The sequence below is a fragment of the Bos grunniens genome, chromosome 29 (assembly GCF_055505025.1).
Source record: "Bos grunniens cultivar Pamir isolate PY7600 chromosome 29, Bosgru_T2T1.0, whole genome shotgun sequence".
Lineage (NCBI taxonomy): Eukaryota > Metazoa > Chordata > Mammalia > Artiodactyla > Bovidae > Bos > Bos grunniens.
Genome location: NC_141193.1, coordinates 8,661,324 through 8,684,525, shown reverse-complemented (window position 1 = coordinate 8,684,525; position 23,202 = coordinate 8,661,324). Strand labels below are relative to the sequence as shown.

At 55.9% G+C, this 23,202-nt stretch overlaps 1 protein-coding gene across 5 annotated transcripts in view; it reads right to left on the bottom strand.

The window, feature by feature from the left end:
- Nucleotides 1-17,861, bottom strand: part of MACROD1 (mono-ADP ribosylhydrolase 1) — a 154,038-nt gene extending 136,177 nt beyond the window's left edge. For all 5 annotated transcript variants that reach the window (XM_086384409.1, XM_086384407.1, XM_086384410.1 and 2 more), the window contains exons 1-3: nucleotides 17,414-17,861; nucleotides 7,165-7,266; nucleotides 5,942-6,058 (exon numbers count right to left, since the gene is read on the bottom strand). In XM_086384409.1, the coding sequence (XP_086240535.1) occupies nucleotides 5,942-6,058; nucleotides 7,165-7,266; nucleotides 17,414-17,711 (517 nt within the window). In that variant the 5' untranslated portion in view covers nucleotides 17,712-17,861. The remainder of the gene's footprint in view (nucleotides 1-5,941; nucleotides 6,059-7,164; nucleotides 7,267-17,413) is intronic.
- Between the last annotated feature and the right edge of the window lie 5,341 nt (nucleotides 17,862-23,202).

Genomic DNA, 23,202 nt, shown 5'->3' with positions numbered 1-23,202 from the left:
CCAAGCGCTGCACCCCTTGCGTGCCTCAGTCTCCTCGTCTGTAAGCTGGGGGAACACGAGTACCAGCCTCAGAAACGAGACGATACGTGCAGTGTGGGGGCAGCCCCTGGCCCAGGGGGAACAGGCAAAGGCACCCTGCCCCCAGCCCAGAAGCAGGGCTCGGTGGGGGGCGCTCGGGGCAGGCACTGGGCCAGAGGACAGGAAAGCCACAGGAGTTGCAGCCCACCACAAGGCCTCGCGGGGCCAATGAACCTGGACCCTTCTTTTCTGCACTGACCACCCACCATGCCCCATTTCCGCCCCACTTCTCTATGTCCCTGCAGGGAGGACAGATGACAACACACCCAACCTGGGGACTCAGATTTTTAAACCAGAAAAGAAAAAGGGACAAAGAGAAGGTAGTCCCAGCTACTCTTTAAAAAGGTGTGTGTGGGGGGAAGCATTTCCTGGAGGCTCTGGAGTCCGGCAAACCTCCCCATCTGTGCCACTACTGTTTAACTGTGTGGCATCAGGCAAGTGGCTTCAAGTCTCTGAACCTCAGTTTCTCATCAACACCATGGGGCTGATATAATAAGACCAAGAGGCCAGGAGAGGTAGCATGGGGTGTGGATATACCAGAGAGAGAAACCCTCAGCTCAGAACCCACCGTGGCTTATTCCTAGCCCCCAGAGTTTCCCCTGAGTCCCACCTCCTCACCCCTCCCTGCAAGCGCTCTCCCTTTCTCCCCTTGTTATATCCTTGTCTGACTTCTGACTCAGATCCCCACTTCTCAGCTCAAGCGCTGCCTCCTCCAGGCAGCCTTCCAGATTCCCTCCCACCCCTGCAGGTGTGACTCCCATCCCTCAGACACTCTACTGTCTGTTTCCATTCCATTCGCATGTTTCACTCTGCATTTGAGGATTGAGATTGAGTCTTTCGTAGCCCAGGGCTTACCCCAGTGCCTGGTACACGACAGGCCTGCCATGTCTGTCTGCTGAACGAATGAATGAAAAGCTACACAGGAGTTCAAATTCCAACTCGTTCACCTGCCCAGCTAGGGCATGTTATCTTGTCCTCTGAGCCTCAGTTTGATCACTGAAGATGGGGATCATCCCCTGCTTTGTGGGGATGCCATGCGGTCAGCATGGAGGGTGAGGCCCGTCTCACCTGCGCTCCCCAGGGCCCAGGGCCCAGTGAGGTCTCCAAGGCTCACAGGTTCCTGCCTGCCCTCCATGCCCGCCGCAGGGAAGTTGCTGCTGAAGGCGGGTGGCTGCGGAGGCCCGGCCGGCCGGCAAGCCTCAGCAAACACATTTAAATCTGAAGTGACAGATAAAGCGATTTACGGCGACAGTTTAGCGTCAGATCACTTCCCACAAGGCAGTCGGCGTCCCTCAGCCCCCCTGCTTGCTAGTCCATCAAGGCGGTCTCTAAATCACTGGCTCAGAGCGGTGGCCCAGGGACAGCCGGGGGCCGGGCTCCTCCGGGCCCTCCAGACAGCAGCAGGAATGAAGGGAGGGCTCTGGCTGGCTTGGGGGGAGGAGGGTGACGGAAGCAGCTGGCAGATTCTCACAAATCAAAGCCCCAAGACTTAAGGAAACAGAGCACCACTTCATGCCTTATTTTAAATAAATAAGCAGCTTAAAAACCTCCCAGAGCGGCCAGCTTGTCGCTCTGAAACATGGCTTCCCACCCGTTCCGCAGGGCCCGGGCCCGTGCGCCTGGGCCCCTCAAAGGCTCCCCTGACCCCCTGCGCCTCCCGCCACCTCCTTGCAGAAATAATTGGTCCCTGAGGCGCCGCGTGGCGCTCTGTTCAGACCGCGCTTCCACTGCTTTGTCACATTATATTCTACTTAGTTGCTCTCACGCTGACTTTCCAATACTAATTTACGGGGGCCTCGCTACGTGCCAGGCCCTTGGCCCAGGGCCGGATGGGCCTGAGTGCATGTCACCCTCAGCCCCACTCTCTGGGGCAGGGCCAACGACACTCCATTTTCCAGATGGGGAAATAGAGGCTTGGAGACGCCGGACCGGAGGCCGCAGCATGGCTGACTGGAAAGTTACGATTCCCAGCTAGCTCCTGGCCTCTGTGCCCACGGCCCTGGCACACCAGCCTGAGACAGCTGGGCAGTGTCTGGGGACACTCGGTCCCATCATGTCCTGAAGGCCAAAGCTAGCAATCGGACCCTGGAAGGACCCAGAAGAGGGGTCTTCCTGTGTGACAGGACACTTCCTGCCTGAGACGCGGCTGTCTGTCAGGAAGTAGGGGCCCACAAGCATGGGCTTGGTTTGCTGGGAACTTCAAGGGCATGGAAGGGACCCTCTCAAGGTCACGCTGCCTCCTCTCACAGTGCTCTCCCATCTCGTGGCAAAGGGAAGACATGAACACTCCAGAAGCTGATGCACCTCACCCCCCGGGGGGGATCCCCCAGACCTGAGCTTTCTCCGGAGGAGATGCCAGCCTGGTTCTCCCCACACGCAGGGAGAGACATGGACCAAGCTGGAGAGGCAGGCGCTGCCCCGGAGAATGGGGGCTTCAGGAGCTCTCTGGCTTATCTGGGCAGCGTGGCAGCCCAATATAATTAAGATGGATGCCGTGTGCCCCCGTGGGCGGGAGCCACGGCCAGAGCAGATGGCCGGAGCCCCAGACTCTCTCCAGGCTCTGCCCGAGCAAGTGGCCTCGGCCAGTAGCCACTGGGGCAAGTCCCAGGAGGGCCTGGGGGCCTGCACTGCACTTGGTGGGGTTGAGGGGCTTTGGTCCCATCCCCTGGGACCTCATGCCCTGCCACCAGCCAGGCACATGCCCTTCTACCCAGCCCCAGCCCCCTCCATCTACCACATAACACAACAGTGTGATACACACAACAAACCACACACGCGCATCCACTGTCACAGGCACACACACAGCACACACACCCCAATCACACATCACACACCAGCAGAGCGGAGTAAAGACCAGTCCTGGACTTGAGATGCCAGGGGAACGTTTGGGAAACAGTCTGAGTCTCCAAAGTCCTGAGAGAGGCCGTGGGTGGAGTCCCTCTGTGGGGAGGGCAGGAGTAAAGAGGGCAGGCAGGGAGGACACCCAGGGTTCCCCCTAGGGATGGGCTGGAGACCCCCCCCAGCCCCAGCTCTTCACGATGGAGGCGGCTCCAGGGGTGCGGACCCCTTTCTCTCACAGGCCCTTTCCATAGCCCTGCAGGCCTCCCCCTCCACGGTCCCCGCAGCTGGAGCCAGGCCCAGGCAGGATGGCATCTTCCCCACCCTTCCCCATCTGGCCCCGGGGACGAGGAAAGACGCCTCCCACCATACCCCCACCCCCACAAAAAATCCAGAAGCTCCACAGCAAACCTCAAGCCCCCAGCCCTGTCCGACCCACACAGCTCCCCATGGGCCACCGATCCCAGCCGGGTCAACGCTGCCCTTGACTTCAAAAATAAAAATTTAAAAATTCCCACCCAGAGATAATTGCTGGGCTCCTTTTGCTCATTGTGGCGGCTCGGCGGTCGGCGCTGAGAAGCAATTATTCACGGCTAATGAGTATAATCAAGTCAAATAGAATTTAATGGACACGTATTCTCTTCCTGCTTGAAACTTTACATATGAATTAAGCACATATGGGTTTCACGAGGCACAGACCAGATTTATGCAGCCCCGAAAAGCCCCGCGTTGCCGCGACTTTTATTCCGCTAATAAACACGCTGATTTACGGGCTCTGGAGGGCGCGGGAACCGCGATCTCTGCTGCCCTCTGGTGGGCGGCGGCCGCAGGCTGAGCCAAGGCTCAGGGAGGACGCTGGAGGGTCCCCAAACTACCAAGGACCCCTGAGATCCGATCAGAGCCAAGGCCACTCAAACACCTGGCCGGGAAGACCTGGAGGGAGGGTCTTCAGGGGATGCCGGCTCTATGTGGGAGCTCTGCTGCGTGAGCATCACAGTTCATGAGGGTCAGCTCCTAACAGGGTTCCCACTACCTACCCCATCATGCAAGCCCAGGAAAGTCCACAGAGAAGGCGAGTCCCCAGACAGGTGTGGCAAACACTGCCGGCCCCCAGTTCTGGAGAATCAAATGAAGCCAGGGCCAAAGTGCTTTCCAGAGGGCACGAGAGGCCGATAGAGCCGCTGCCCTCTGAGTCTGGCCAGGCACGGGGGTGCTCGGGAAGAGCCATTAATTCCTACAACCTCGAGCAGACTCCAGAGCCCCCAGCCTGCTCTATCTGCCTCCCACCAACACCCTGCCTTGGTTCCCAAACCCTCCCTCCCGCCACCAACCATCCACCTGGCTGTGAAGGAGGTGACAAGATGTCCCACGCTTCCCTCTGGCTGCTTTGCAGCTCAGAAAGAAGGGCATGGTGTTGGCCAAAAAGTTCACTCGGGCTTTTCCATAAGATGTTAAGGAAAAACTCAAAGTTTTTGGCCAACCTACCTGAGCAAACTCCGGGAGGCAGTGAAGGACATGGAAGCCTGGCATGCTGCAGTCCATGGGGTCGCAAAGAGTCGGACACGACATAGTGACGGAACCAGAACATCAGCGGGGAACCTCGCACACCCTTGCCAGTGACTGCAGGGCCAAGGGCACCAGGAAGGGCAGCCTCACAGTGCTGTGGCACTGTCCCCTCAGCCGGGGCCCCACGGCTTGGTCCTTCCACCCCAGACCAGCCCTCCAGGGTCCAGGCAGCAAAAAGACCCTTCTCCTCTGGGCCACTATGACTTGTCTTAGCCCTGAGTCCCTCACATGGAGGCCTCCCTGCCACCCACCATCCAAGTGGCCCGAGAGAAACACAAGAGCAGAAATCCCACCTCCTCTGCTCTGAGTCAGAACTCCTGCCTTCCCGTGACTGGTCACCTGTGCCCTGAGACAGGCGATGTGGGGGGAAGGAACACCCCTGTGGCCATACAGGTCTGCGAACATCAGCGAGGAGACGCACTCGCAATGCCACTGCCGGAAGGACAGCCCCAGCCACTGACACGCAGGCGCCGAGGGGCCAAGCTGCCCCTCTCCCCAGGTCTCTCCAGCCCTGTCACTTAGCCAGCGCAGCATGGGCACCACCCAGAACCAGTCACTCCGCCACTCCACACCCCGGGCAGCTCTGGGGTCTGCCAATGGCTGCAAGCCCAAGGGTGAGACAAAGGAGATTCGAGACCCTCCTGGGGTGCCCGAGACTGTGCAGCTGGGCCGGGGGGGCTCACACAGCAGAGGTTCCCTATGAATCGAAGTCCAGACAAGAGGGTCCGCCCAGGTCTGCGAACCTTTCTCTAACAAGGAGGCTCCTTCCTGTGCCGCCTGTGCCACAGTGGGGGGAGGGGAGTACAGATCCCACTTGCCCTTGTCCCCTGAACCATGTGAGTACCCGCTGGACTTGACCGTCCCCTGACACCCCACTCCTGACCTCGGCCAGACAACCACCACCTGGAAGGATTACAACCACCTTTCTCCTGCTCCCGAGAAGGGAGAGAAACAGCAGACTCCTCAACACATCACAAGAAATGGCCAAGCCAGCAAGATGCTGCAGGGAGCCAAGCATGGGCACAGGGCCTCTGCCCCCTACCCTTCCCCCGACACGCTCCCCGACGTGCTCCCTCGCCCGCTCCCCGTTCAGAGCGGGGCCGGGTGGGCAGGAGGCAGAGGAAGAAAAGCAGTGCTCGGGGCCATCTGCAGCCCCCGAGGTCGGACCACACCCTCTGGCCTCTGCCTTCCTGGCAGGGCCGCCCTGCGCGATTCCAGCCCAGCTCTCTCCCTTCCCGGCTGCTAATGGGTCTCAGAGCTTTGAGGCAGCTCAGCCAAGGCATCCCTGACACGGCAGGTCAGGCTTTCCACGGGGAGAGGCATCCACGGCGCCAGCGGGCCACCCTCAAGTGGCAACCAGAGCCTCACTGGAGCCAGGTGGCGTCCGAGCAGGCCTGGTACAGGGACGAGGCGGCCGCCGGGGTCTCGGACTCAGGCCCGGCCCAAAGGCCCCACTCACCGGCGTTGACGATGGCATCCACCTCCAGCTTGGTGATGTCACCTCGGAACAGGGAGATCTTCTCGTTGAGCTGCTTGTCCTTCTTGTACTTGGGCTCCTCCACCTTCACGGTCACCCCTGGAACAAGCAGAGGCCGAGGGGTGGTCACGGGGAGGCCCCCATGGTGGAGCGAGCCACCAGGGTCCCTGGTCAGGCAAACCCCCATCAACCGCCCTCTGCCTCCAAAGGCAGGGTGCCTCACAGGGACCGATGACCCGATTGAGGACAGCTCACACTGACCAAGCGCCTACTCCTGTGTGCAGCACACACTCATTTCCTTGAATCTTCACAGCAATGCTACACACAGGTAGAGAAGCCTTGCCATCCATCCCCGTTTTACACACTGGGTCACCCAGACCTAACGCTTCCCAGGTGGCTCAGTGGCAAAGAATCTGCCTGCCAATGCAGGAGAGGAGGGTTCAATCCCTGGGTCGGGAAGATCCACTGGAGAGGGAAATGGCAACCCACTTCAGTATTCTTGTCTGGACAACCCCATGGACAGAGGAGCCATAGACTGCTGGACTATAGCCCATGGGGTTGCAAAAGAGTCGGACACGACTTAGCAGCTAAACAACAACAAACACCTGAGACTTGGGAGCACTACGTGACTTGGCCCAGGTTCCTGGTCACCAGCTCTGCAACGTGCAGGGCTGAGGTCCTCATGAGGACGCTGACCCGCAGGCCACTGCACCAGGCCGGCAAATCCCGGCTCTAGCAGCCATGGCATCACGCGTCTAAGGCTCAGTTTCCCAATGACATAACGGGGATAAAAGCCAAACCAAGGACTTCCCTGGGGCTCCGGTGGCTAAGACGCCACACATCCAGTGCAGGGGGCCCAGGTTCGATCCCTAATCAGGGAACTAGATCTCGAATGCTGCAACTAAGATTCTGCACTAAAGCCAAAACCAAAGCTCCCTCAGGCCGCAACGAAGACCTGGTGCAGCCAAACAAATAAATATTTTTTTAAGAAAGAAAGAAATCATTTTTCAACAAACTACCAAACCTACCTCAGGCTGTGTTAATAATGAAAAGAGGTGACGCTTCAAAGTGCCCGGTGCAGAGCAAGCACTCATAAATGCCGCCACCCTTCCTCTCTTTGGCCTTGTCTGGACAATTCTCCCCAGACAAGGGTCTGCAGGGACCACACCACGCTCAGCCAGCTGGGTCCCCAGATCAGGGCCTACCTTTCGCCGTCTCCTTCCATGTCGGGATCTTCTTCAGCCTGACGAAGTCCCGGCAGAAGTAATGTTCCTCCCGTTGCTTGTCACTCAGGCCCTTCAGAAACGCTGCAGCGGGATGGGACGGGACAGTCAGGCGGGTGGGGAGGGGAGCAGCCCAGGGGCCCCCCCCCCACCGCCCACAGGTCTCCTGTCTGCCGTCCAGAGAAGGCTCGCTTTGTCCAAGGATGCAAAGCAGCCCTGTGCATTCACCCTTCCGCAAGCTCAAGGGGAGGGCATGCGGAAGGAGGGTCCCCTGGAAGAGCTTGCCCCACCCCCTTTGTTAGGAAGGGAAATTGAGGCTCATGGAGGTGGAGGGTGTCTCTCAGGGGTTCAGAATTAAACTCTCCCAATTGCCAGCTGCTTCCACACCTCTGAGCCCCTAGTATCCTCATGTATAGAATGGGGATTAAGACAGCCCTTGCAGAGTGATTTCAAGCTTACTCATACATGCTAAGGCCAGGCAGGTTGGTGGCACTGAATCAGTTACATCATCAATCAGTTACATCATCATTGCTGTTATGTGTAGGCAGCGGGACACAGGGAACCAGGACAACCGTCCTCCTCACAGGCCGGCAGAACCAAGTAGGTGTGGTACCTGTTTGCGGCACGGCCCCTGCATTGCCAGAAGGCTCCCTACCCACAGATGCCCCACTGGGGTGTCCCCCTGTTTGACTCAAGGGCATGGCTGGAATCGTCCCCATTTTACAGATGAGCAAATGGTCCCAGGAAGGTTAGGAGGCCACCTGTAGTCAGACGGCTAGTGATTTGAGTGGGAAGCTAGGCCCTCCTCATCCACTCACAGACTCTGGGTCCACCCAGGCTGGTTCCCCTTGCTGGGCCTGGTCTTCCCTTTGGGCCACACCAGGCAGGGGAGCAGAGGTCCAGGCTTGCAGCTCGTGGGCTCCCCCTGCCGGCCCGAGGCCACCAGGGCAGCCGGGCTCAGTCAACCCGCTCCCCTCCACCACTCCATCCAGGCTCTGCCTCTCCCTGGCAGTCTGAACACACATCAGTCGGTTAACAGGTTTCTACTGAGCTCCCACCATGCACCAGGCTCCGAGGTGGCGCCAGCGGTAAAGAACCCAATGCAGGAGACATAAGAGACAGGTTTGATCCCTGGGTCGGAAAGATCCCCTGGAGAAGGAAATGGCAACCCACTCCAGTATTCATGCCAGGAGAATCCCATGGACAGAGGAGCCTGGTGGGCTACAGTCCACGGGGTCACAAAGAGTCGGATCTGACTGAAGCAGCTTAGCACGCACACACGAACCACGCTGGGAGGCAAGGTGAGGTCTGGGGCCTGACCGAGCAGAGAGGAGGCCGGACCAGCCTCCTGGAAGAAGTACCCCCAATGTGTCCGGTCTGCCCCAGGAGCGGCAAATCACTGGAGAAAACTCCTACCAACTTAGCAGAGGCTCCCTCTAAACTCTCCATCTCCCCCAGGTGGCCAAGGCAGCTGATGCTTTGGAAGTGAGTCCCTCCTCCCCCTTCTCCCTCTCCAAGCCTCCTCCACTCTTCCTCCCAGTCAGACAGCTATGGGGTGCTGCCTCCCCCCACACACATACACCTGCCCACATCGCGTTCTCCCTCTCTCGGGTCAGTGGGCACAAAGGTCCATCCTCCCAGCCGATGCTGCCCAGCTCACCTCCCAAGGACTCCTCTTGCGCTCCCCCTCCACCAGGCTGCCCTCAAACACCTTCTCCTGTACCCGCTCTACGAAAACAGAACCCTCCCTCGACCCCGCATGCCACGCACTGTAGCTGTGGCCTCCTCTCTCTGCCGCTCTCCTCCACCGCCTAAGTTCTGTCTCCACGTCTTCCTCCCCCCAGCCCCACCTCTCTGTCAAGGCCAAGGTCAGAGGCACCATGCTGGCCACCTGAACTCACTCAGTGGCCCTTTCTGGACTCCCTTGTGTGCTCAGCACTCCAGACCCCTCCTTCCCTCTCTGGACCCCGCCTCCTGGCCCCAGGCCGCTCCCTGGCCCTCCACAGCCTCCTTGTGGCCTCCCTTCTTCCTTAATCCACACCCTCTTTTCTTTTAAAGATTTTTTTTTTCTTATGTAGACCATGTTTAAAGTCTCTGCTGAGTTTGTTACAATATCCTTTCTGGCTTTTTTGAAAAACGTTTTGGCTTTCTGGCCCTAGGGAATGTGAGATCTCAGCTCAAGGGTGGAACCCACACCCCCCCCCCACCCCCCACACACCCCCCCACCCCCCACACCCTCCCTGCACTGGAAGGCAGTGCCAGCCACTGGACCACCAGGGAAGTCTCTCTCCCACGGTCTTCACGTCAGTTCCATGCATCCCAAATCCCGGGTGCACCCCCAGCTTCTCATCTCTTCTGAGCAACTGCCCCCCAAGGCCTGCAGCCTGCTCTCATCCCCAAACTCTCTGCGTGCAGAACTGAACCTGGGACCCCTCCGTCCTTCCTACCTTCTCAGTGGGTGGCCCCAGACTTTGCTGGGGCCCCCAACCAGGGGTCTTTCCTTTCTCTTCCTTCCCCCTTCTATCCATCTGCAGACTGTCAGATTTATCCCCACAACACCACGGAAGCCAGGCCTTCTGCTTATCCCCTCCAGGGCCAAGCCTCCATCATTAACTGCTCCCTAGCAGCAGCAGCAGCAGTGCCCTCCGGAAGCCCCCACTCCCAGCTGACTCCCGGTGCCCACCCTGACACAGCAGCCCAGAGATCTCAGTCAGAAGTCTCTCGGTGCAAAGCTCAGCTCAAACTCCAGGTGCTTACCCGTGCTTGGAGAGCCCGCCTCTTTCCGCAACCTCCTCCCATGCTACCCTCCCTACCACACTTCAACCCTGAGCCTTCCATCCCCCAGCAGCCAAGCTGTTGCCTGCCTCAGGGCCTTTGCGCCTGCTGTGCCTCCCGCCTGGTCTTCCTTTACTGCCCCCTCCTCGTGGCCCTCCCCCTCCCCAGAATAGCTGCCTGCCCTACCATCTGTGTTCTGCTTAACCCTGGCCGTATGTGGACCGGTCGTATTTATGCTGGATTCCCAGCACTGGGCACAGCATAGGGCACATGTGAGGGTCCCTGAGGTGAATCAATGAACCAAGGATCTGAGACCTGAAGGCTGAGGGCAAGTTTGCTGAAAGGACAGGGTCTTCTGGGAGGAGGGAGCAGCACGTTCAAAAGCCTTGATGTAGGAGAGAGCCTTTGCGTGGGGAATGGAGCGAGATCTACAGCAGCTGGACTGGAGAGCAAAAGCTAGGCTCTGGGTGCCTCCCCAGCTGTCCGAGGCCCCTACTGGCCCAGGGCCCGGCCGTGCGGGGGTTTCCACTCCGCTCTTGCTCCTTGGCCCCCCAGGTTTGGGTTCATGCCCTCCGACTGTCATGTTCATGCGCAAGGCACTCACCCTCCCCACCTCAGTTTTCTCATCTCTAGAACGGGGGTGAGGAAGGCCCTCCCCAGCACCCGAGCTTGCTATGAGCGAGAAGGTGGCTGTGAAAACGCAGAGGAAGCTGTCGGGCGCCATCCAGACATCAGACACACTCACTCCTTCCTGGGGGTGAGATCTGCTGCTGCTGCTCAGTCGCTAAGTCCTGTCTGACTCCTTGCGACCCCGTGGACTGAAGCCCGCCAGGCTCCTCTGTCCACGGACTTCTCAGGCAAGAATACTGGAGTGGGTTGCCATTCCCTTCTCCAGGGGACCTCCCTGACCCAGGGATCGAAGCCAAGTCTCCTGCATTGCAGGCAGATTCTTTACCATCTGAGCCACAGGAAAGCCCTTTTAAGTTCTTTGGGTCCCCATATTTGTCATCTTGCACAACTGTGACCAAAGTCCCCCTCTGAGGTCTCAGGGTACTCGAGTACCAGTGCTCACAGCCGGCTGGACTGTGGCCAACGAAAGCCCATGCTGTGACACTGGAGGGGCTGGTCCAAGGCGACCCCACAGGACTCCCATAGCAGAGTTCCTCCAGCTGGGGCAGCCTCAGGCACCCAGAGATGGCTCATGTCCCCTAGCAGACACCAACTGGCAGAGACCACCACCTTGCTCTACAAAAGCAGCTGAGCAATTGGCCCTGGTCACAGGCAAGCAGAAGGAACCCAGGGCAGGAGCTGGCCCAGGGCTCTGTCCTGCACTGTCCCCCCCAGGACCCGGGGCCTGCTCTGAGTGACTCCCAGCACCCCCAGCCCCCCTTCTCTCCAGCAAAGACCAAAACACAGCTCTACTTCCCAGAGACAGCCAATGAAGACTGCCAGAGCTGCCTGCGTGGCCACCAGCGGTCTAGGTGCCAGCCCTGGGGACACCTGTCAGCCTGCCCTTCCGGTCTGTGGTCCCCAAGTGCGTACCTCCTAGGGCCGGTGTGCGGGGTGCCAAGTCCTCGTACATCTCCAGAGCAAAGTGGCGACCCGGAAGAGCTACAGGCGGTGCTAGTCCGATTTATGGGAGAGGAGAAACCAGCTGAGGACCTGAGCACTGTCTTTAGGGCCTCAGCTTCACCTGCCAGGGGGGCTGCCCCCAGGCTCCCTCAACTTGCTCCAGGAGGAGAGGCAGGACCCTAGGGTGGGCATGTGCCCCACGCATGTCTTTTTTTTCATATATATTTTTTTTTATTTGGCTGTGCTGGGTCTTTGTTGTGGCATGTGGGATCTAATTCCCTGCCCAAAGATCGAACCCAGGTCCCCTGCATTGGGAGCGAGAAGTCTTACCCACTGGGCCACCAGAGAAGTCCCACCCCACGCATTTCTGACACGCACTACCTCCCTCTGCCAGAAGCACAGGTGCAGACTTAAAGCACAAGTGAGTTTTATTTTTCTTATAAAAGATGTACAACATACGCTTTAATTTTCTTTCTTTTTTGGAGAGGTGAGAGTATTTCACAGCTCAGTGAAACAGGTGCTGGAAAAAAGATGTTTGCAGTAAAGTTTGATGGGGATGTCTGACCCCAGACGAAGCTTTCAGCAGCTCCCAGGCACGAAAGCTGAGCTGTAGGAAGCAGGTTGTGCCAGAACCATAAAGTGCAGTGGGCGAACAGGAATTCAATGATGTGTTTTAAGAAGTGTCTTTATGGCGCTTCCCGACGGTGTTGGGAAAGGTTGAGGGTCGGCTGGTGAGCACCTTCTCTTCTGGAGAAGGCCAGGTGGGCAGGGCTGATAAGGGTTGGGCTCTGGGAACCCTGCGGCAGGGGCATTAGTCACCCAGGCTCCCCATCCCCGGAGAGCAGGTGCTCGTCAAAGCCTGTGGCACGAGCCATGGGGAGATAGCACGAGGAGCCATGGGAAGACAGCACGAGGCACGCTGGAGCTTATCTACCCTCCTAGGCCCCCCTGCCACCCCCCTGTGCTGGCATGTGCCAAGGCTGCTTTCCCAGAAGACAGGTGGGAGAGGCCCCCCAATTCCCAGGTGTGCCTGGAAATTTTCCCAGTTCAGCAGTCCAATCAGATGAATTGTCCGTTCTGCGCAAAAGCCCACAGGGGTTGAAATCAGGCTTCGCCCCGCCTTGTGCAGACAGGCTGGAACACATGGGCCTGATCCCGAGCCCCAGGGAGAAGGAGTGGGTCAGGGCTCTAGCACTCAAGACCATGGCGGAGACAGGTTTACATGAGCCCAGTGTCTCCAGGGCCAGAACAGAGCAGAGAGAGGAGACAGACCTGAGAGGTGGCAAGGAAGGGGGGCCGCTGGGGACCCTTGGCTGCTGTATACAAAACGGTTTCTAACGTGATCCTAGCACAACTTACAAATCGGGTGCTGTTGGTCCCATTTTACAGATGAGGAACCTGAGGCTCAGGGAGCATGGACGCAGTGGTGCTGGGGCTTGCCGTGTCTGATGACACCAAAGTCCATTCTCTTTTTAGCACACAGCTCCACCCCTACTGCAGGCCAGAAGGGACCTGCCCTTCTGGAGGCCAGGCCCCTCCTGTGATGACAAAGCCCCCACTGCCTGACCTTAAGCCCCCTCACACTGACACACCTTATAGCAGGACTGTTTCCACACTCTTTCTAATGAAAAGGCATAACCTGGGGTGGGGATAATGAGGCATCCTAGAACTGAGGGAATTAGGCTAAAAGAATTAACCCGTGGCCAGTGAAATTAGATACTGCAGAGATCTCTCAAAAAGACTGAATGTCTCCTGGGTGGAAGATCCAGCCTGATGGTATTTACTTATTTAGAGAGAAAACAGGTCCATACACGTGGGCTGTCAGCCTAAAGCCAGAACAAAGGAATGCACAGAGCCCAGGCCAAATGTGGCCATCTGTCCAGAGGACCCACTGGACCATGAACTGAGGCTGCTGCCCTTGGGGCCCAGAGCAGGCACTCAGCTCTGTGTTTGGGCTGAAACACTGAGCAACTGCCCGAGGAAGGTGGGTGGGTGTGCTCAGGACAACGGGATCTGCTTCCAAGTCACTCCACCATCTCCCTAGTTGAGAGCACATGCTGCTGAACAAACTTCAGACTACAACTTGGCTTCTAACATTGTGGTGCTGGAGAAGACGCTTGAGAATCCTTTGGATTGCGAGGAGATCCAACCAGTCAATCCTAAAGGAAATCAAACCTGGATATGCATTGGAAGGATGGATGCTGAAGCTGAAGCTCAGCTTTGGCCACCTGATGGTTAATTCCAGTGAGTTCCAGAGCCAACTCACTGGAAAAGACAGTTATGCTGGGAAAGATTGAGGGCAGGAGAAGAGGGTGGCAGAGGATGAGATCGCTAGATAGCATCACCAACTCAATGGACATGAATTTGAACAAACTCCAGGTGACAGTGACGGACAGGGAAGCCTGGCGCGATGCAGTCCACGGGGTCGCAAAGAGTTGGACACGACTTAGCGACTGAACAACAATGGCTTTTCCACAGGGAGTGGAGGCCCTGCCCAGGCGCACATGAGTTTCCAGATCCGCTGCTATTCTATTTCCCACCATGAACGGCACCTCAACCCTCTGAACTATGCATTAGTCTCCTGTGAGTTTGGTTACTATGTGCCAGTCTTTGAGAGAGGATCATCTCAGGCACAGACAAGAGTTTAGCCGCCCTTGTAGGTATATCCCCCACAGAAAGGCGAGCATGTGTCCATCAAAGACACGTGCAAGGATATTCAGAGCAACTTTACTCCCAAATGTCCCAAACTGGAAACCAAGTGGCTACAAGAAGACTGCACGTAAAACTGTGCCACACCACGGGATGCCACCCAGCAACGAGGAAGAGCGAACCGCTGGCACACAGTAATGTGGGTGGATCCCGCAGACGTCGAGTAAAAGGACCTTACACGCTGCGTGTATGCCTCTGCTGACATGAAGTTCAAGAGAAAACAAAATGAAGAGACAGAAGAAAGATTAGCTGTAAGGGGTACTGATTTACCCCTTACAGCTCAAAGGAAAGAGCCCCTTCCGGGGCAATGGCAGTGCTCTACCTACTGACCAGAGCAGCGGTTGCACAGCTGGATACCTACGTAAAAGTACACCGACTGCAGCAATTCCCTGGCAGTCCAGAGGTGAGGGGCTTCCCCAGTGGCTCAGTGGTAAAGAATCTGCCTGCAGTGCAGGAGATGTGGGTTCGATCCCCGGGTCAGGAAGATCCCCTGAAGGAGGGCATGGCAACCCACTCCAGTATTCTTGCCTGGAGCATCATCATGGACAGAGGAGCCTGGTGGGCTACAGTCCATGGGGTTGCAAAGAGTCGGGCACGACTGAGCAACACGTGCCAGCGGTTAAGACCTGGCTCTTTCACTGCCATGGAGCCGGGCTCAATCCCTGGTCAGGGAACTAAGATCTCACAGGCCATGCAGCCAAAAAATAAAGAGTACACCAACTGTACACTTAAGGTCTGTACACTTGATGTACTTTACAATATAACTCAGCTGAACATGTAAATGAATGTAATGAAGAAATAGTGTGGGGATCTTCCCGGATCAAAGCTTCTCCAGGAGTTCCCTGGCAGCCTATTGGTTAGGATTCTGGGCTTTCACTACCATGGCCTGGGTTCAGGCCCTGGTCGTGGAACTGAGATCTTGCAAGTTGAGCAGCACGGTCAAATAAATAAATAAAAGATCAAAGCTTGAACCCTAATCAGAGGCAGAAGCCACTTGAGGCAGTCTCCCAGTGTGGTGGTTTTAAAAATACGCCCCCAATTCTTTGATCTTCATCCCTTCCAAAGGTGGACACTAATTCCCCTCCCCTTGAATGTGGACCAGAGGCCTTTAAGCCAGCAGCCACTTCACAGGACCAAGGCCCCTGGGAAGGGCCCTCTCTACCTCTAACCAAATCCCCGCTTCCTGAGAAACCCTGAGCCTGACCACCCAGCTAAGCTACTCCCAGCTTCCAGACCCTCAGGGACTGAGAGATAATACAAACGTTTGCTGTTTCAAGCCACTAAGTGTCCTGGTAGCCTGTTACCAAGCCGCAACAGATAACTAAAACACGATCTTTCTGTGTCACCCCCACAAACTACCACCTAATGGCTTCTGGTGGGGTGGGGCTTCCACCTAGGTCTGGGGTTCCTGGGACAAGCCCAGCCTCCCCACACTGCCCCTGCCTGCATGAACTCGGGAGCTCAGGCAGCCCTGCCCGCCACGTCTTCTTCAAGCACCGACCTTTACTGGGCATTGTCTCAGTGCCCTAACATATCCTCCTGCTTCTTCACCTGAGCTCCATGAGGGGAGGGTCCCCGCCTCTCTCCCCAGCACGGCAGTGCTGGCCACACAGAAGGCGCTGGATAAAAACGGACCAAATGAATGGAAATCTCAAATCCTAGCAGACAGACACCACAGCAGCCTGGGAATTCCTGGCCCATCAACTTCAAGAGGTCTGGAAGTTTTCAGCGCCGGCAAGGAGTGGGAGGGGCGGAGAGCTGGATCCTACAGAAAGCGGCAGACCCAGGAACAGGTGTCTGGGCCTCCAGCCTTCCAAGCTCTCCTTCCCACCACCCTGGGATGCTGTTCTCTGACGAAGAAGGGAAATCAGGGCTCCCTGTGGGGACAGTCCCCGTGCCAAGGAGCCACTCCCCACTCCCCACCCTGACCCTGGATGTTCGGGGGGCCAGGGCTTGAAGGGGTGACAAGCACTCCTTTTGCCCCGGGAGCAAAGTCAAGTGCTTCCGGCTGGAGCTTTAAGATCCCAGCGAAGGCATTGCAACTCAACGACAGGAGTAGTTCATCTTGAACTCTACCTCCAATCCCAGAGGACGCCTCCCCTAACCCTCAACCGCGGCCCGCCCCAGGCCTGCCTCCCCAGCCCCATTGGCTGAACCCTCGCTACCGCAAGTCCCAGCCAATGAGCTGCCGTCCCTGCCCTTTTGAAAGGCGATCCAGCCGGGAATGGTCACAGGAGGCCAAGGAGCATGCCCCGAAGGGCAGGGGCAGCTAGACTAGCAGCCCGGGCTATTTCAGGCTCCGCAGATCAGGTTGCCTGCCTTCCCTCTTCTGTTCTGGCCCAGAGTCCAGCCCTGGGACTCATGCCCACCAGGACTCATGGCCCGCGCCGCAACCCCAACCCCGACCCCCCGCCGCCCCAGCCGGAGGAAATAGCTTGATTCCTGGGTGTGGGGAGCAGGGGTGTCACTGTTCTCACAGACACAACCTCCCCTCTCGGCCCCGCCCCGCCCCCCTCCTCCTCCCTGTGTCCCCCAGGAATGAGGCAGAGACAGCTCACAAGTGTCCAGAGGCCAACGATAAGGGCTAAAGGGCACCAGACCACGTGCCCAGAGAGGCAGGCCCCGGGGGGCATGGGGGGAGGTGTGGCCGGCCTGCCCAGGGAGGCCCGTTCCTTGTGGCTATCTGATCCCACCAGGTGGGACGCCAGCCCCAAAGCCCATTCCCTGCCACTCTGTCTAAAATGTCACCACTGGAGAAACCACAGTATTGCAAAGCCGGGGGAGTTGAGAGCCTACTGTGAGATCTGAAGCAAACTCCAAGTGACCGTGGGCTACTCGGCGCAGGCGCCGGGCCTCAGTTTCCCTCCTACACAACAGATTTAGGTGCGAGGTCCTGGGTGCTCTCTGGGGGAGCCCCGCGACCCCTTTCAGTGAGGTGAGGCCACCCTCCTCACACTGCCTCCGATTGGGGCCCTTGACCGGGTCCGGGGGAAGTAGTTTCCGGGGCTGGGCACATGTGGGGCATGGCTGTAAACGGGAGGGAGGTCCATACCAGGCACATGGGACCTTAACTTCCCCAGTTCTCTGGGGTGGACGAGGCGGCTAGTGGGGTGCTGTCCAGCCGGAGAATGCCCACGGAGAGCCGCCCTCGCGCCCCCCTCCTGCTTACACTTACATTTTGCCTCCTTCCAGTCGGTGGAGGTGCTCAGGTCCACCTTCGCCGCCATGGCCAGGGGGGCCCAGGTGCGCACCCCGGCTCTCCGCCCCACCGCCGCCGCCCCCCAAGCCCCAACTCCCGCTGAGGTCCGCGCGCGCGGGTGGTGCGCGCTCAGGGACGCCGGGGGACCGCACGCACTACTGCGGGTCCTCGTGGCACCCGGCGAGGGGCCGGGCCAGGGGCGCGGGGCGCCGAGCAGCTGCCCCGCCGCGCGCAGCTGTGCCAGGAGGCGGGACACTCGGTTCTGCAGAAACATGAGCAGGCGGCGCTGGGCGGCTCCCCGCCCACTTAGACTCTATTTACCAAGCTCAGGGAGTCTCTCCCTTATTTACTTGGGGACCAGGTGGCGCGTGCCAGCCCGAGGCGACCTGCTTGGGAGCCAGCGGGCCGCGAGGCCAGAAAACCCAGGCGCGCCGCTGGGCACCCTGGAACTTGTAGTCCCGGCCGCAGACAGGCCCCCCCCCGCACTCGTAAACACACGTGCGCGCCCCGCCCAGCCAGCCGAGTCGCACAGCGCTGGAGCCCGGCTCTCAAATGGTCGTGTGCCCGCCGTGCGCCTCCCCTCGGGGCTGGAAGTTGGCAACCTCCAACTTCCTGGTGGGCGACGCCTCTGGCCTCCGACCCTGTCTCCGTCTCTGCCTCTCCAGCCGAGTGCACAGAGGCGGGCGTAAATCCTCACCGGTCACCCGGGCCCCACCCTACCCGCAGTCCCCGGGAGCCGCGCGTCCCCGCCGGCCGGGGGGAGGTGAGGCGAACGGGTAGGTCCGGTTGGGCGACTATTACCCAGGCCGCTGAACCTCTGCCTCTTAGCCCGAGGGGCGGGCGGGGCCGCGGCTGGAACCGAATCTAGAGCTACTCGGGAGGCAAGGATAGAAGTCCTGGAATTTGAAGACAGAAAATGAGAGTTCCAAGTGGCGTTCTCGGTGTAAGAATTGGGGTGATGTTTTTCTTTATATTTTTCTTATTTTTTTTTACAAGGACTCTAAGCATGGAGTTACGTTATTTTTTTAACATAAACATGTTAATCTTTGGCATAGTCAATAAAACAGAAATAGATGTTTTTGTGGAACTCTCTTGCTTTTTCGATGATCCAACGGATATTGGCAATTTGGTCTCTGGTTCCTCTGCCTTTTCTAAAACCAGCTTGAACAACTGGAAGTTCACGGTTCACGTATTGCTGAAGCCTGGCTTGGAGAATTTTGAGCATTACTTTACTAGCGTGTGAGATGAGTGCAACTGTGCGGTATTTTGAGCATTCTTTGGGACTGGAATGAAAACTGACCTTTTCCAGTCCTGTGGCCACTGCTGAGTTTTCCAAATTTGCTGGCATATTGAGTGCAGCACTTTCACAGCATCATCTTTCAGGATTTGAAAGAGCTCAACTGGAACTCCATCACCTCCACTAGCTTTGTTCGTAGTGATGCTTTCTAAGGCCCACTTGACTTCACATTCCAGGATGTCTGGCTCTAGGTCAGTGATCACACCATCATGATTATCTGGGTCGTGAAGACCTTTTTTGTACAGTTCTTATGTGTATTCTTGCCATCTCTTCTTAATATCTTCTGCTTCTCTTAGGTCCATACCATTTCTGTCCTTTATCGAGCCCATCTTTGCATGAAATGTTCCCTTGGTATCTCTAATTTTCTTGAAGAGATCTCTAGTCTTTCCCATTCTGTTGTTTTCCTCTATTTCTTTGCATTGATCGCTGAGGAAGGCTTTCTTATCTCTTCTTGCTATTCTTTGGAACTCTGCATTCAGATACTTGTATCTTTCCTTTTCTCCTTTGCTTTTCACTTCTCTTCTTTTCACAGCTATTTGTAAGGCTTCCCCAGACAGCCATTTTCCTTTTTTGCATAGTCAATAAAGCAGAAAAACATCTATTTCTGCTTTATTGACTATGCCAAAGCCTTTGACCGTGTGGATCACAATAAACTGTGGAAAATTCTGAAAGAGATGGGAATATCAGACCACCTGACCTGCCTCTTGAGAAATCTGTATGCAGGTCAGGAAGCAACAGTTAGAACTGGACATGGAACAACAGACTGGTTCCAAATAGGAAAAGGAGTTCGTCAAGGCTGTATACTGTCACCCTGCTTATTTAATTTCTATGCAGAGTACATCATGAAAAATGCTGGGCTGGAAGAAGCACAAGCTGGAATCAAGATTGCCGGGAGAAATATCAACCTCAGATATGCAGATGACACCACCCTTATGGCAGAAAGTGAAGAGGAACTAAAAAGCCTCTTGATGAAGGTGAAAGAGGAGAGTGAAAAAGTGGGCTTAAAACTCAACATTCAGAAAACGAAGATCATGGCATCCAGTCCCATCACTTCATGGCAAATAGATGGGGAAACAGTGGAAACAGTGTCAGACTTTATTTTTTGGGGCTCCAAAATCACTGCAGATGGTGACTGCAGCCATGAAATTAAAAGACGCTTACTCCTTGGAAGAAAAGTTATGACCAACCTAGATAGCATATTGAAAAGCAGAGACATCCCTTTGCCAACAAAGGTCCGTCTAGTCAAGGCTATGGTTTTTCCAGTGGTCATGTATGGATGTGAGAGTTGGACTGTGAAGAACGCTGAGCACCGAAGAATTGATGCTTTTGAACTGTGGTGTTGGAGAAGACTCTTGAGAGTCCCTTGGACTGCAAGGAGATCCAACCAGTCCATTCTGAAGGAGATCAGCCCTGGGATTTCTTTGGAAGGAATGATGCTAAAGCTGAAACTCCAGTACTTTGGCCACCTCATGTGAAGAGTTGACTCATTGGAAAAGACTCTGATGTTGGGAGGGATTGGGGTCAGGAGGAGAAGGGGATGATAGAGGATGAGATGGCTGGATGGCATCACTGACTCAATGGACATGAGTCTGAGTGAACTCCGGGAGTTGGTGATGGACAGGGAGGTCTGGTGTGCTGCGATTCATGGGGTCACAAAGAGTCAGACATGACTGAGCGACTGAACTGATCTGATCTGATCTGTGGGATCTTAGTTCCTAGACCAGGGATTGAACTCTGGGCTCACGGTGGTGAAAGTGCAGAGTCTAACCACTGGACTTCCAGTTCAGTTCAGTTGCTCAGCCGTGTCCAACTCTTTGCGACCCCATGGACTGCAGCACACCAGGCTTCCCTGTCCATCACCAACTCCCAGAGCTTGCTCAAACTCATGTCTCTCCAGTCGGTGATGCCATCCAACCATCTCATCCTCTGTCATCCCCTTCTCCTCCTGCCTTCAACCTTTCCCAGCATCAGGGTCTTTTCCAGTGAGTCAGTTCTTCGCATCAGGTGGCCAAAGGATTGCACCTTCAGCTTCAGCATCAGTCCTTCCAATGAATATTCAGGACTGATTTCCTTTAGGATGGACTGGTTTGATCTCCTTGCAGTCCAAGGGACTCAAGAGTCTTCTCCAACACCACAGTTCAAAAGCATCAATGCTTTGGCACTCAGCTTTCTTTATAGTCCAACTCACACGTCCATATGTGACTACTGGAAAAACCATAGCTTTGACTAGACAGATGTTTGTCGGCAAGGCAATGTCTCTGCTTTCTAATATGCTGTCTAGGTTTGTCATAGCTTTTCTTCCGAAGAGCAAGCGTCTGTTAATTTCATGGATGCAGTTACCACCTGCAGTGATTTTGGAGCCCAAGAAAATAAAGTCTGTCACTGTTTCCATTGTTTCCCCATCTATTTGCCTTGAAGTGATGGACTTCAGTCAAGGCTGTGTATTGTCACCCTGCTTATTTAACTTATATGCAGAGTACATCATGCGAAATGCTGGGCTGGATGAAGCACAAGTTGGAATCAAGATTGCTGAGAGATATATCAATAATCTCACATACACAGATGACACCACTCTTATGGCAGAAAGCAAAAAAGAACTAAAGAGCCTCTTGATGGAAGTGAAAGAGGAGAATGAAAAAGTTGGCTTAAAATTCAACATTCAGAAAATGAAGATCATGGTATCCGGTCCCATCACTTCATGGCACATAGATGGGGAAACAATGGAAACAGTGACAGACTTTATTTTCTTGGGCTCCAAAATCACTGCAGATGGTGACTGCAGCCATGAAATTAACAGACACTTGCTCCTTGGAAGAAAAGCTATGACAAACCTAGACAGCATATTAAAAAGCAGAGACATTGCCTTGCTGACAAACGTCTGTCTAGTCAAAGCTATGGTTTTTCCAGTAGTCACATATGGATGTGTGAGTTGGACTATAAAGAAAGCTGAGTGCCGAAGCATTGATGCTTTTGAACTGTGGTGTTGGAGAAGACTCTTGAGTCCCTTGGACTGCAAGGAGATCAAACCAGTCCATCCTAAAGGAAATCAGTCCTGAATATTCATTGGAAGGACTGATGCTGAAGCTGAAGGTGCAATCCTTTGGCCACCTGATGCGAAGAACTGACTCACTGGAAAAGACCCTGATGCTGGGAAAGGTTGAAGGCAGGAGGAGAAGGGGATGACAGAGGATGAGATGGTTGGATGGCATCACCGACTGGAGAGACATGAGTTTGAGCAAGTTCTGGGAGTTGGTGATGGACAGGGAAGCCTGGTGTGCTGCAGTCTATGGAGTCGAAGAGTCAGACACATCTCAGCAACTGAACTGAACTGAACTGATGGACTTCCAGGGAACTCCCTATAGTGGGTATTTTTATAACCTGGAACAAAGAGCCAGGGTTTCTAGGAAGGTTTTAGTACTAACTTTGCTCTTTCTTACTGGGCTACACTGGCCCCCTGTGACTTGCTTCTTGAGCTGTAAATTAAGAAGTCAGTGCTCAGGTCTGACTGCTTACAAACCCACCCTGTGTTCCAGGCCTCTCTGGCACTGAGTGTGGCAAGAACTCTTCACAGGGCTGCGAGGAGCAGCACCAAACCCTCCAGCAGATGCAGTTGGCACCACTGTGGTGCCCGAGTGGATCAGAGGGAGACCTGCGGGCAGAGAGTAAATCAGAAGCCAGGGAACCCGAAGGAAGGGCCAAGGGCCCCCAACACTCCAGGACCACCAGCAAGGCCTGCGCCATTCCCAGAGAAGTTCAGCAAGATTTGTTAAGGATGCAGGTGTCAGGCCTGAGGTCACCTCACCACTTGCTGCTTCTCCAATAACTCAGTAGTGCCAGAAGGGCCTCGCCAACTGCCTCCAGGATGGCAGCCACTCACAGGGGACTAGGTCTCAGCTGGCGCCAAGTTAAGCCCTCTACGCCCATTTGCTCTACTTCTATAAACTCAGTAAATGCCGCCACACACTGCCCCAGGATTTGATGAGAAGCCTGGACTGGCCCAAGGTTGACATGGCCTGTGGGGGTCATAGGCCACGCTTGAGTCAAGGTTGTTCAGTTCCCATCTGTGGTCCGGAAAGTGATCACACAGATGTCATTGATTCAAGCAATGAAGCCTGTGGGTGACCCTGTGTATCAGTTTCCTATTGTTGGTATAACAAATTCCCATAAATTTAGCAACTTAAAGAATAAACAGAATTCATTTCCTTAAAGTTCTGTAGAACAGGAGTCTGACGTGGGTCTCACTGGGCTAAAAAAAACAAAGTGTCTGCACCAGCCGCCAGAGACCGCCCATGTTCCTTGGCTCGCGGGCCCCTTCCTCCATCTTCAAAGCCCGCAGCGTTGCGTCTCACCAGTCTTCCTTGGTGGCCTTTCGCTCTGACTCTTCTGCTTCCTTCTTCCACTTTCAAGGCCCTTGTGATTCCACTGACTGGGCTGACCCAGGACGATGTCCCATTGCAGTCTGCTGATG